General features: G+C 47.5%; 3 protein-coding genes and 2 pseudogenes across 3 annotated transcripts; 2 read left to right on the top strand and 3 right to left on the bottom strand.

Annotated features, from left to right (window-relative positions):
* Positions 1-2238: 2238 nt before the first annotated feature.
* Positions 2239-3395, bottom strand: LOC104861340 (annotated as a pseudogene).
* Positions 3330-4253, top strand: LOC104861339 (annotated as a pseudogene).
* Positions 4254-7441: 3188 nt separating this feature from the next.
* Positions 7442-8506, bottom strand: LOC104861341 (histone H3). Its single transcript, XM_010622717.2, has one exon. The coding sequence runs from the start codon at positions 8427-8429 to the stop codon at positions 8019-8021; it is 411 nt and encodes a 136-aa protein (XP_010621019.1). The 5' UTR covers positions 8430-8506; the 3' UTR covers positions 7442-8018.
* Positions 8507-9611: 1105 nt separating this feature from the next.
* LOC104861342 (histone H2A type 1) lies at positions 9612-10086 on the bottom strand. The gene has a single exon (XM_010622718.3). The coding sequence runs from the start codon at positions 10056-10058 to the stop codon at positions 9666-9668; it is 393 nt and encodes a 130-aa protein (XP_010621020.1). The 5' UTR covers positions 10059-10086; the 3' UTR covers positions 9612-9665.
* Positions 10087-10183: 97 nt separating this feature from the next.
* On the top strand, positions 10184-10961 carry LOC104861540 (histone H2B type 1-K). Its single transcript, XM_010623033.1, has 2 exons — positions 10184-10193; positions 10289-10961. The coding sequence occupies exons 1-2, from the start codon at positions 10184-10186 to the stop codon at positions 10708-10710; spliced, it is 432 nt and encodes a 143-aa protein (XP_010621335.1). The 3' UTR covers positions 10711-10961.
* The last annotated feature ends 3333 nt before the right edge of the window (positions 10962-14294 follow it).

Genomic DNA, 14294 nt, shown 5'->3' with positions numbered 1-14294 from the left:
TCCCCTCCCCACCTTCAAACACTTTAATTCCATTTTTACATTTTCTCATATTTTTTTCCTTTTCCCTTATTCCCTTTCCCTATCCTTCTTACTGTCCCTACACCTTTGGTCCTTTTCTTCCTATTTCACATTGCTAATTGCCCCGTTAGGATCTTGAGTACTATTTTAGTTTTTCACACGAGGCTGTCAGGTTCTGACCTGGCTCCACTTAGCTTCTTGGCTGTCCCCTGTCTGTGCTGCCTGAGTGTTTCCGAATATTTCAGAACAGCTCTGGTGTACCTTGAGGACCAGTGCCAGAGCTGTGAGACCATGGAGGCAGGCAGATCTAGGGCTCATGTACAGACAGAAGTGTGGTCCTGGGCAGCAGCAGGACCACGTGGACTCCGCACTTAGGGAAAGAAATTTGATTAGGACAAAAGTGACTCCACCCTGGCTGGAAGAGACCTGGTTCATGTCAAGCTCATGTGTAAGAGTCAGGTTCGGTTCCTTGGCACAAGGGTGAGGAGATGAAGCTCTGCAGCTGCCTGAGCAGCTTGGTCTCACTGTGGGGAAAGAGGGAGAGACAGACGACTGTCACCCGGGGCAATCGGGGCAGTCACAGCCCTAGGCGGCTGCGGGCTCTTCGGGTTGAGCCATGCACAGAGCCTCCAGGTTTTGCTCCCTTCCAGCGGCTGGGAAGCACATTTCCTCATGCGGCTTTGTCAGTTCTGCACCTGTCAGGTGGCTATAAAAGTCCAGGCTACTTCAGGTTAAAACAACGGTGCTAAGACAAGCAAGAGTATGGGCAAGGTTATCACAGAAGCCCACAGTGAGTGCATAGTTTCACCATCACGGGAAAAGCCTGGCCTGCACTCACGCTGCCCCACCAGCCAGGCCTTGGTGGCTGGAGGTGCCCTGGGGCTGAGTCCCATCTTCTTTCGCTTTCATCTTCAACTGACAACGCTATAGGACAGGGACGCCACTGCCAAGCTGAAACACACGCACTGCCATTCGGAAACAAATCCTGGCAATTTCTTAATCCTGATCACTGCTGTACTGACAGAACTTCAAAGGTGGGAATACAGTTTGTGGAGTAAAGGAACAGGGCAGTTTCTCTGCATCCTGGGCCCAGGCCTACTCGGCCCGGGTCTCCCTGCAGCTCCCTCTGACGGCCTGGCTTCTGATTCTCACAGGCGGCTGCTTTCTCCAACCATTTGACCTCTGATTTCCCTCCCTTGTAATCTACTCCCAGAACTTCCACTAAGGGAGGAGCACAAAATCCGCATCACATATTCTACAAGTCTTGTTAAAATTCCGATTAAATCCAGCTTCCCCTCTGGATAAACTTCATATTCCTCTCAAAGCACACAGATCCCCCTGGCCACCTGCACCCAGCCTCTTCGGAGCACAAGGACCGACGCCCACCGGCAGGGCTCCTCCCGCCTCCCGAATGCTCCATTGCTCCTTGCCCAGTCTCTAATTCAGAGGCTTTATTTTCCTGCTTTGTTCCAAGATGCTGTGAGCTTTAACGCTGCACAAATAGGAGTCTCGAGACCAGTTTGCAGCATAAATACAAACACGTGAAAGTGGGTGGCTGGACTGAAAAGCAAGTCTCAAAATTCGCCTTAAGGCCAGGTGTGGTAGCACAGGCCTGTAACCTCAGCACTCAGGAGGCTGAGGCACTATTGGAGGGAGTTCCAGGTCAGCGTGGGCTACGTACTGAGTTCAAGTCCAGTTTGAACTAAGAAGACTGTCTCAAAACAAAACAACCCCCCCCATAGATTTACTTTAAAAACAAGCACGCTAGCCACACTTCTTCTTCTCGTGTCAGACACTAACTCCCTCCTGAGCACAGATCTCCGTAGCTGCATACAGGCCCCCTCCAGGTAGTGGTCCCACAAAGTGAAGCTACCCAGACCTCTATTTGGAAAAAACACTTTCCAAGTCACACTCAGCCTGACATCCATTAAACTGTGCAGAATACACTACCAGGAACCAAGCAATTCTTTAAACAGTGCTTGTAATTTTACAGGAAGGGCGAGTGGTTAAGGACCAGAGTGCAGGTACAGTGCACGGAAAGCAGCAGCACTCGGCGAGCATACAGTAGGGCCTTCTCCCATGGAGTCACCACAGCCTCCCCTAGCCTTGTAGCATTGTGTCCTCTAACTCAGATCTACCGAACGGTTTCTCCCGTGCCGAGTTCTCAGCCTCCATAGAGAATGAAAAAACACGGGGGACCAGCTCTTCAGGACAAACGCTGCAGTTTAAAAGATCTAAATCCAACTTTGCTCCGATTACGGCCAATAAGTTCAGGAATACACGAACTACAGGACTTGAGAAAACCCCATCCAGCTAAAGCCACGTTCTGCCTACTTTCCCGATTTGAGTACAGGCTCAGGCCTGGTGGTTGAAGAACGTACAATTACTCGTTCCTCACAAACTTTGTGAACGCCAAAAAAAAAACATCACGCCTCAGATGTTCAAAATACAATGCTAACCCTAGACATCTAACTACAGCATACTTTATATAAAGTCATACATAACGACAAACACGAATGCATTAAAAATGCAACGAAAGTGAAACGTTTTTTTAGCAGGAGTGGATGGCTCTTAAGAGCCTTGGGGGCGCGTGCAGACAGACAGCGCAAGTGGGCGCTCACTTGGAGCTGGTGTACTTGGTGACCGCCTTGGTGCCCTCCGACACGGCATGCTTGGCCAGCTCGCCGGGCAGCAGTAGCCGCACGGCCGTCTGGATCTCCCGCGACGTGATAGTTGAGCGCTTGTTGTAGTGCGCCAGGCGCGACGCCTCGCCGGCGATGCGCTCGAAGATGTCGTTCACGAACGAGTTCATGATGCCCATGAGCCTTGGACGAGATGCCCGTGTCCGGGTGCACCTGCTTGAGCACCTTGTACACGTAGACCGAGTAGCTCTCCTTGCGGCTGCGCTTGCGCTTCTTGCCGTCCTTCTTCTTTGCCTTGGTCACCGCCTTCTTCGAGCCCTTGTTCGGGGCTGGGGCCGACTTGGCTGGCTCGGGCATAACGGCTACAGACGAGTAACACCACAACCAACCAAGTTAGAGAAAGAAGCGAGGTACTTTTCTTATGTAGAATGTGGTATGTAAATTAAGTGGTATCGATGCCCCGTGTCTGATTGGCGGTTACTCGGAGAAACGTCAGGGATTACTATTAGCCAATCAGAATATAGAAATGACAAACTCAACTTTCTATTGGTTAAAATCAAGATGTAATTTTAACCAATGACACGTCTTCCTTTTTCGCGCCCAAGTATGGCTATAAATAGTGCCCCCAGTTCCCTTCCTCTTACAAAGGAATTGGTGAGTTACCTGAGTTTGAGATGTCTGGACGCGGCAAGCAAGGCGGCAAGGCTCGCGCCAAGGCTAAGACGCGCTCTTCCCGCGCCGGGCTGCAGTTCCCGGTGGGGCGCGTGCACCGCCTGCTGCGCAAGGGCAACCGAGCGCGTGGGCGCCGGCGCCCCGGTGTACCTGGCGGCCGTGCTGGAGTACCTGACGGCCGAGATCCTGGAGCTGGCGGGCAACGCGGCGCGCGACAACAAGAAGACGCGCATCATCCCGCGCCACCTGCAGCTGGCCATCCGCAACGACGAGGAGCTCAACAAGCTGCTGGGCAAGGTGACGATCGCGCAGGGCGGCGTGCTGCCCAACATCCAGGCCGTGCTGCTGCCCAAGAAGACCGAGAGTCACCACAAGGTCAAGTGAGCTTTGGGTGCCTAGCAACAACAGAAAAGGCTCTTTTCAGAGCCGCTTCCATAGTCGTAAAAGATAGTAGCACAGTTTTAGGGGCAATAGACGCTGAATCTGACGTGATGGGCTTCAGTCGTTTCCTAGTTGCATCAACTGCACTATTCCCTCAGGCTCCTAACTCCAGAAGAGTCTGAGCAGCAGACCCAAGTACTTGTTCGCTGGGTTACATACAGTACCATTTTAACTACGGAGCGTACAACGTTAAACTGGTGGCTAAGCATGTGTGTGCTTCGAGTTATTCAGGTAGCATAAGAAATTAACTAGGAAGTGCTTGTCATTGGTTACCGCTAAGACTTCAGGCTTAGTAGTGTGAACAGAAAGCATTTTAACCGTGTAAGTGTTTCGAAGCAGCTCAAACAGGATTTACAGAATTACTTGAAACTAGAGCTTTCCTCTATAATGGAACTGAACCTGATCCCTTGCATGCTGGAGAAGCACGCTGCTCCAGCACTGCCGACCTTAGCCCTGTTTGCTCAGTCTCTAAAGGGAAGACTCGCAGTGTTTATGAACAAATAAAAATGTAGACATACACTAGCACTATATTCAATTCTTGGTTTTGATTTTTCTGTCTTGGGTTAGTTCTTGAAATTACAACATTAGGGGGTCCTGGCTTTCAAATTAAGGGTCCTTAAAACTAAAGAACCAGTCACATTGTGTGTGTTTATGTGTGTGTTGGTGCCACAGAAATGATACTATACAGAGTAATTTTTATCTTTAGAATTGTATATCATGTTCTGACATTTTCTAGTTCTATGCTGTAAAACAGTTCTGTGCCTGGGTTTAATGGGCCTACCTTAGACTTTGTTAGGATGAATGAGTTAAATATTGGTTTAGTATACTAGGGGAGTAGAGAAAACAATCAAAGAAGTTCAAGCTCATTTGTAAGAATAATGCCGGTAACGCATGATGTTATCATTCCAAGAGTACTAGCAGACAGACTCCTGTTAGGAAAAGGAGCACTAGTAGGCGGGCTCCTCTTTCAAAAACTACAATAAATAGTGGAATGCTGAATGCCATTTGAGAATCGTGCGGGCAGGGATCCCAGATGTTGCTCATATCTTTATGTGGGTGTAGCAAGGTGTCAGTTTGGTCCTTGAAGAGGACTGGAATATTATGCCACTTACCAGCTTTGCCATCTGGAAATTCAAGTGCAAGGACTTACATGTATTTCCTCTTCTATTAAATTCTAGTTCGCTTATTTTTTTAAAAAGTGATTTATTTTGTAAAGAGCTACCATACATTGAAAGTGCAACTTCATGCCTATCACAAAGAATCTAATTTATTTAGTTGAAACATACAAAAGCAAATAATTAAATATGTTACAAGAAAAACCAAAGCAGTAAGCATAGAGAATTAGAGGAGGATAGACAAGGAGTAAACTGAGGAGGAATGCCAGGCATGGTGGCACATGCCTATAATCCTAGCACTTGGGAGCCTGAGGCAGGAAGATTGCTGCGTGTTTGAGGCCAACGTGGGCTACACACTGAGTTCAAGGGCCATCCTGAACTACATAGAGAGACCCTATCTAAAAGGAAAAAAAAAATCAGGCTGGTAAAGCTGATTCAAAGTGTAGGACCCCAACTACTGTGTAGCCTCTAGACAGTCAGCATACAACAAAGTACATTCCATTCTGCTTTGCTCCCTTCCATCTACAGGTAAGATTAGAAGGAAGTGTATGTAAACCTGGTATGAGTAAACGAAGGTAATGTTTTAGGACTTTGATCAAGACAGGTCATCCTGGGTCTGGGGTTGACCAACGCAGGATGCCAGACATGTTATAAACCAGACAACCTAAGGGATAGCAGGAAACTGACCCCTTGCCCACTTACTGTGCTTACAATCCTCTCCACTAGTCTTCAGAAAGTGCTCTTCATATGCTAATTGCTAACTTGGCCAAAAGCCCACCCAGGAGCAAACGGTATAACAAAAGGTGACCACCACGGAACATTTCCTGCATAAGATAGGCAATGTGTTTGCAGTCTTATTCTGAGAATTCCAACTCTTTGTTTAGAAAAACCTTATAAAAAGTACCTCAGCCCCTGAGCAGGGGCCTCTCTGAGCTACCTGGCTCCGGGAGTGCCGTCTGTTCAGACTAATAAAGGTCTATTTACCATCTAGCCTGGTGTGTTCCCTCCTGGGTTTCTCGGTTCTCCATCAAGCTCTGGGAGCCCTTTTTGGCTGTTCACGGCTTTCGGAAGTAAGGCCCTGGGTCTTGTTTCTGGAGCCATCATTGGGCTATAGGACTCAGCATCGTGGAGGCCCTTTCGGCTGTTCACGCTCTGTGGAGTGGAAGTGAGACTTTAAGTCTTACAGAAGATTAAAGGAATTTAGAGGAGAGTTTAGGACCCAGCAGAGAATGCACACATCAGGCTCATGGTTCTAATATGAGCCAGGCAAGTGACAAGAAATCCAATAGTGGCAATAACCCAAAGGTTGCAAGAGACAGGCCACAGGGGATTTGTAGGCTGTTCCTTTAGCTTTAAATACTTCTCAAATAGTAGTAACTCCCATCTCTATGTCCATCCCAGACAACATAAGTCTGAATTTGATACAAACTTATTCCTCTACCCCCTAGATTTGTTATAGCCAGGAAAGTCAAAACATCTATCAGAGTGATCATTGTCAAAAATTCTACTCCTCCCCACTAATCCTAGTCTTGGTAAACAGCATCACTGCCATTAGCATAAGTCAAAATGATCCGGCATTATGGAGGACTTGCTTTTGTGGGCCATTATACATTACAGTGAAGCTCAGTTCTCATGAGATGGAAACATGCTCAAAGTTCACAACATGTAGCTAGAAATAACAGGATTGTTGTAGTTCAGCACAAGGAGGATTTTCAGAGAATACCTGTGTCCATGTTCTATACTCACTTTCCCTGAATAGATAATGCCTCATGTAATCTAAATTGAAGTCAATTGGGAGAACTGTTTCTATGCTTATTTCCAGAAAAGGGAGCCTTCCCATCCTGCAAAAGTATTATCAGTGTAAACCTGGAAAAATCTCCAGGAAGGCCTTTCTGTGCTGTTTCTTGTTTTGGAAAGAGGGAATACACAGTTTACACAATCAAAAGCACTAATCCGTTTAGCAGGTGGCCCAATTATGGCTCAGCAAGAATTCCCCTTGCCCTGAAATCTTGTGGGAATTACTTCTTCTTTTAGTTTTATGAGACAGAGTCTCACTGTTAGTTCAGACTGGCCTTGAACTCATTATGTAGCCCAGGCTGGCCTCAAATTTGGGGCAACCCTCCTGCCTCAGCCTCCCATATGCTAGGATTACAGGCATGTGACACCACACCCAGCGCTTGTGGGCATTACTTCTGTCTAGATTGTGTATCTTCCTTTCCAGAGGTGGACTGATCCCTGAGAGAACTAGCCTTTATACTGTTCAGTGAGATCCCGACAGAAAGTATTACAATATGATCTTAGTTTCATAAAATGCTGAAATAATTCTAAACACCATATGAAGAATGACATGGATCCCATCTGTCAGAATCACAGGGACCCCATTTCTCATGGACCCACTCATAGGCAAGAAGCAGGAGCAGACTGTACTGGTTTCAATTTTCTTTGTTTTGTATTGTTTTGTTTTTGTTTCTTGAGACAGGGTAGGGTCTCACTATGCAGTTGAGACTAACCTGGAACTCACTATGTAGCCCAGGCTGGTCTTGAACTCACAGCAATCCTCCTTCCTTGGCCGCCAGAATGCTGGGATTGCAGGTGTGCGCACATCCTGCAAGACAGCCAAACTCTATTCACCCGGGATGGCTCCAGATCGTCTCCCACACAATTTCAGAGGGCTTGTAGGTAACCCAGATGGCTAGTTCTTTTTCAAATGGCAGATACCCAATTCTTGCCACAAATTTTGACTTTAGCAGACCAACTTGTGAACAAGAGATCAAAACTAAATATAGCTCCAGAAATGGGTAGTATTCTTTTTAACCGCTTCAGGCACCACGAACTACAAACAGGAACGTGAAACTTAAAAGCAACATTTAGGAGCCATTATTTTTGCAGTAGAAAAACAAACTGGCAGCACCGTACAAACCACAGGTGAGTACAGTCCGATTCTTGTAAAGCTCAATATTGTGATAAGGAGTTAAAATTGGAGCAATTATATCCCACCGTCTCAACGAGTAAAATGCCTACAGACTTGGTCCGCCACCTAAGAAAGTTGAATCCAGATTACAGATCTTCAGGGTGTTTGTGGGTGGCTCTGAAAAGAGCCTTTGGGTGGGAGAGTGGAGGCGTCCCGGGCTCAGGCCCGCTCCCCGCGGATGCGGCGCGCTAGCTGGATGTCCTTAGGCATGATGGTGACACGCTTGGCGTGGATGGCACACAGATTGGTGTCCTCGAACAGCCCCACCAGGTAGGCTTCGCTCGCCTCCTGCAGCGCCATCACCGCCGAGCTCTGGAAGCGCAGGTCGGTCTTGAAATCTTGGGCGATCTCGCGCACCAGGCGCTGGAATGGCAGCTTGCGGATCAGCAGCTCGGTTGACTTCTGGTAGCGGCGAATCTCGCGCAGCGCCACGGTCCCCGGACGGTAGCGGTGCGGCTTCTTCACCCCGCCGGTGGCCGGCGCGCTCTTGCGGGCCGCCTTCGTAGCTAGCTGCTTGCGTGGAGCTTTGCCACCGGTAGATTTACGCGCAGTCTGCTTAGTACGAGCCATGGCTGCGAGATCAGGACCGCTTCAATTTCTAGGACACAGACCGCCCGCGTATTTATAGTGAGAGCTGGAAGGTGATTGGACAAAAAGCCTGCCTTGTTTACACAACGCTAACAGGATTGGTCAAACATTTTCAAAATTTTTTTCTAAATTCTTTGATAGTTTTAGCTGTGTGTGACTTTTTTAATAGAGGTTTTATACCAGCGAATTTAAATGGAAATAAATGCAAATGACACCAATAAATTTCTCTAGAAGCAAAAATACAACAAAGTAAAACCAGGACAATGAATTTCAGTATTGTGCTTTTCCAAAATATTCTTATTAATTCACTATGCAGTCAATGTAGAATGTTAAATATTTCACTTTGTTGGCAGTAGGTTTTAGAAACCCTGTGCGTACTGTATTTATATAGTATTTTTAAATTCAGATTACCAATTTCCCAGTGATTACTATTTACTGACCACCAAACTGGAGTAGTTTAATGCCTGTCCTTTTGCCTTCACTTAATTCTAAAAACTTTAAAAATTTTTTCACCAATAAAATCCTTATATGTATGAGGAAATTAGTCTAATAATTTCAGATACCTTCTTGTACTAATAGGTTTCACGTTCAGATAATATAAAACTTCCACTATTTTTTTCTAAAAATGTAATTTTTGTCCTAGTAAAGAATCTAGTCCAGTTCATAAATGAAATTTAAAGTGTTGGACATATAAAAGGGTAGGAAATAAGTAAACAATGAGAATTACTGGCAACACAACCAAGTTAATGTTCAAATTTAGTCTGAATAAAAACCTTTTAATCCTTAGATAACAATGTGAAACTGCTTAATTATCCTGATGCTGGATAAGGGCTCAGAAATCTCAAAAGTTCCAAAACGAATCCTAAATTACTTTAGGAATCTGGTTGGATGCTACATCCTAAATATCTGCTAAGACTCAGAAAACAACTGTCCAATGTAGACATAAAATTGATCCATTGCTAGCATTACTCGGGTAGGAAAGATGTTGGCAACTAACATCACTCAGGAGCGAAGCCAAAGGTGGAAGGAATTGCAATGCCCCGCAGGCTAACGTAAAATGCTGAGTTCTACGTAGTTTGTAACACTGAGACCATGTGGTTTAGAACAAGTGGACATGAAATTCTTTACCATAGTGCTCAGTTCTTCCAAGAAACTTGGGTGGCTCTGAAAAGAGCCTTTTGTTTTGGTTGGAATTGGCACAAATTGAACGTTCAACTTCTACTTGCCCTTGGCCTTGTGGTGGCTCTCGGTCTTCTTGGGCAGCAGCACGGCCTGGATGTTGGGCAGCACGCCGCCCTGCGCGATCGTCACCTTGCCCAGCAGCTTGTTGAGCTCCTCGTCGTTGCGGATGGCCAGCTGCAGGTGGCGCGGGATGATGCGCGTCTTCTTGTTGTCGCGCGCCGCGTTGCCCGCCAGCTCCAGGATCTCGGCCGTCAGGTACTCCAGCACGGCCGCCAAATACACGGGGGCGCCGGCGCCCACGCGCTCGGCGTAGTTGCCCTTGCGGAGCAGGCGGTGCACGCGGCCCACGGGGAACTGCAGCCCGGCTCGGGAAGAGCGAGATTTAGCCTTGGCGCGAGCCTTGCCGCCCTGCTTACCGCGTCCAGACATCAAGAGAACTGGAGCAAGTACTCAACCACCAGTGGTCCGAAAGTGACAGAAGCGCCCTTTATAGCGTCCTCGGGGCGCGAAAAGGCAGCCCTGCGATTGGTCACTTTTTATGTTCGTTTAGACCAATGGACGTCTGTGCGTCTGGCGAGCCTGGACTGTGACGTCACAGAAACTCAAGCACCAATCGCCGGGAAAGCTTCTCCGCGCCTCATTTGCATTTCTCTCTGTAGATAAAGCAGCACCGTTTGCTTCTCCCTTCACTACTCTAGTTCTCGTTCCAAAAATTCCTGAAGCAGCCAAGTCAGCGCCGCTCCCGAAGAAGGGCTTGAAGAGGGCGGTGACCAAGACGCAGACAAAGGACGGCAAGAAGCGCAAGCGCAGTCGCAAGGAGAGCTACTCGGTGTACGTGTACGAGGTGGTCAAGCAGGTGCACCCGGACACGGGCATCTCGTCCAAGGCCATAGGCATCACGAACTCTTTCGTGAACGACGTCTTCGAGCGCATCGCCGGCGAGGCGTCGCTCCTGGCGCACTACAACCAGCGCTCGACCATCACGTCGCGGGAAATCCCGACGGCCGTGTGGCTGCTGCTGCCCGGCGAGCTGGCCAAGCACACCGTGTGGGAGGGCACCAAGGCGTCACCAGTACACTAGCCCCATGTGAGCTGGCGAGTGAGGGTCTGGCCTACCCACAGTCTTTTTTCAGAGACATCTACTCTTTAGATATGGCACAATGTTATTGAGAAGGCTAAGGCCTTTGACGAATGCCTTGAAATAATGGGTTGTTTTGGGTAGGAAAGTGATGAAAATCCCACAGCCCCCCACGAATAAAGTTGTTGCTGGAGTTGGCAGGATTCAGAACAAAGAGGCAGAGGGAGCTGAAATATGCACAACTGTAGATTATACTTTAGTTGCGTGGTTTAAGTGACCCTAACTTGAGCTACATGCTAATTTAACCTTCGGGTTTTCTTTGAGCAACAGGGGACTCTGTACAAGTCTCAACTGCCAGTGTAGAAGGGCCAGCAGCATTTGCTCCATAGGGGCATGTGATCAGACCGGAGGTGAGTTGGCTGTACAGTGAGCGCTGTAGATCTGCAGTCTCAACAGCGTCTAACATCACCACCTGAAGTGAGACCCCTGCCTTTATATTAACTTAAGCAACGGGTGGCAGTTCTCAATACAGACACTGCTATGTGCTGGATGCCCTGAAACCTAACCCCCAGAGAGGTGGTGTTAAGTGGAGCTTTGGGGGCTTTGCTGTCAAGAATAGTAGTCGCCTCAAAAGTGGGGGTAGTCTTGCAGGAAATTGAGGAGCAAAAAGTTTTCCCCTGGGAAGCAGAGCTGACCCTCAGCCGACTCTATATGCTGGCTCCTTGATCTTGTGTTTCCCAGCCTTTAAGAATTTTGTTATTCGTAAACAAACAAGTATATTTTGTAATTGCAGTCCCAAGGCAGATTTGGATGCGCAAAACTCCCCATGTAGTGCAAGCAAGAAAGAAATTAACCCATCGGGCAATCTTGCATGGCTTCTCTAAAGGACAATTGTAACTGCAGTTTCAGGGGAGCGGGTCTTGCCCTCAGATAACTGTGAATGATGTATCTTATTAATTATAGTCTCTTTTTTAAGATTTGGGCAAGGTCCTGAAATTTTTTTTTACTACATATTATTGGAAAGAGCAGGCCTCAGTACCTATTTTACTGGAAGTAGAAAAAAGGCTGAAGAAGCTTTTGTTTCTTAAAATGGGGAGCAGGTCACATCTAATGGGTTTAGTTAGCTTTCACTTCTGGGTTGCCCCTCAGATGTGTACATTGGCTTATTGTCAAGAATATGTGCTGGGGATTTAGCTCAGCAGTTCTGCTGCCTGCCTTGCACGTGCAAGGACCCAAGTTCGATCCCCCATACCAAAAAAGAATATGTGTATTCTTTGTGCTGTTGTTGTTCTGTTATTTTCCATATATTTAGCTAGATTCAACTTCTATCATAGAAGGTTTTTCCTAAAATATTACCTCATGATCCCCCATGAGAATGGACTGCTCGGTCAGCTCTTCCACTATGGCTAAGTAATTCATGGAATTTAAGGCTGAAGAACCTTAAGCACTGTCTTGGTCCATTTGTGCTGCTATCACAGAATGTCTGGATGATTTATGAGAAACAGTGGCTTATTTTCTTACAGTTCTGGAGACTGGAGAAGAGAACCAAAGCCCAGGAGTTTCTGTGTCTGGGGAATCCTGGTCTCTGCTGTGTCCTTGGTGGAGGGCACAGGGCAGAAATAGTCCCTGCCCTGCCTCTGTCCAGCCTTAAGAGTGGCATTAATCCATCAGAGGGCAAAGTCCCCTTGGCCAAAGCACTCAAGAGGCCCCACATGGTTGCTTTGGGGATTAAGTCTCCACCACCTGAACTTGGGGGCCACAAGCAGATCCTCCAAGGTGCTGCCGGCCTCACTCTCCCTTGGCCTCTTCCTCAGCAGTGTTTCCTTGAGCTTCCACTTTATAAACAGGAAGTACTGGTGCAGTACTGGCACTGCTGTGGCTTGAGTGTATCTCCCAGAAATTTCTGTGTTGAAACCTATTCCCCAGTGTGGTGGTATTAGGATGTTTGCTTCGAATTAATGTATTCAGGATACCAAAATTTACAAGAAACTAGGCATTGCTGTATTATAGTGGAAAATGTGCCTGGTCTGAGAAGTGACCACAAGTTATTAATCAGAAATTGCTTTAGTGAGTTAAAGGTGAAAGTACGTAAAGGAGCCTAATTACTAAGGAACATTTCCATAATTCTGTAATGGGATTATAACTCACTTCATTGATGATCACCACCATTCAGTTTTCCTTCAGGTCCCAGAATCTCTAGATTTGAACCATACCAGATACATTCCCATGCACATATCTTCACTGGTATTGGAACTTTATTTTATGTCATTTGATATTTGAGTTAATGATTTATTAATATCTGGGGAAAAATAGAGGCTTAGAAAATATTTGAAAGGATGCCTCTATGTTATTCCTACTTGTATTGTTTGTTTGTTTGTTGAGATAGGGTCTCACTATGTAGCCCTGGTTGGCCTCAAACTCAGGCAAAATTCCTGCCTCAACCTCCCAAGTGCTGGGATTATAGATGTGTGACACTGTGCCTGGCTACCTGCTCCTATGCTGACTAAGTTTTATTTCTCTACCCTTTTGTCAAGTTCTGGAATAGAACCTTATTTGGGAACTATAGCACAATTCATGGATGACATCCCTAAAAGACACACTTAGACCTGGAAAGTTTAGCACCTTTCAGATTCTCAAATATGTTGATCTGGACCCTCCATATCTCTATGGGAGAAGCCCACAGTCTGGGAATTTTGAAAGATTTTGTCGTTTTAGAATCGTCTTGCAGATAGGGAGGAAAAGAGACGAAGGCTGTAAACTGCGCGGGGCACACAGATATCCCTGTCCTTCTGCATGCCAGGAAGCTGGGAGCTAGAAGATTTAGACGCTAATTCCAGGGGGAAAAAACAAAAACAGCCACCTGAGGATCTGAGCCAGCAAAGTGCTTGCACCGGCCTGACCGCTGCGCTACTGCGGCCAGGCCGGAGCGAACTCGTCCCGTGTTCTTATGTGGAGGAGTTGCGGAGGATCCGCCCAGCTGCATCGGAAGTTGTATGAATTGGAAACGGCATCGATGGTGAAGAAATACCAACCGTACATCGAGGGAAAGACGGTCTTGTGGGATTTATAGGGTGTCTTTGGGGCATCTTCTTATTTCTAAATATCTGCTTAATATTTCGGACTTGTTCACATCTCTCTCCCGCCGCCCCCGGGGCCAACATCAGAGACGGACACCATTTCTGAAGACACATAGCAAGTTCGTAAATAAGCTCTTGAAAAATCTGTGAGCGCTGACTTTCACTAATGACGGCATTATTTGGGGTAGGGGACCGCACTGTGGGCAGCACAGAGGACTCAGGTAACATTTCTGTTTCTGGAGTCGTCGTGACTCGTAGGACCGCATGACAAGCGGCCCAGACCCGGCGGCAGGGTGAGACAAACGTCGCGGTGCTGGATGCCGGGAAGGGACCCCTCCACACCTCGGGCCGCGGTGCCGCTCTGCGTGGCCCCCTCGCGGCCCAGGTGGTCATGTGATGCTGGGGACTTGGAAAGGGGCCCCTTCTGGAAGACTCCGGGAAGGCCACGCGGACCCTCGGGGTCGCCCCCTTCCAGGAGGCTCCGTCGCGGGGCTTACAGTGCCTCCCATC

This window comes from Fukomys damarensis, unplaced genomic scaffold (genome assembly GCF_012274545.1).
Source record: "Fukomys damarensis isolate Sample0158 unplaced genomic scaffold, DMR_v1.0_HiC HiC_scaffold_10, whole genome shotgun sequence".
NCBI lineage: Eukaryota > Metazoa > Chordata > Mammalia > Rodentia > Bathyergidae > Fukomys > Fukomys damarensis.
This window is presented reverse-complemented; position numbering and strand designations above follow the sequence as displayed.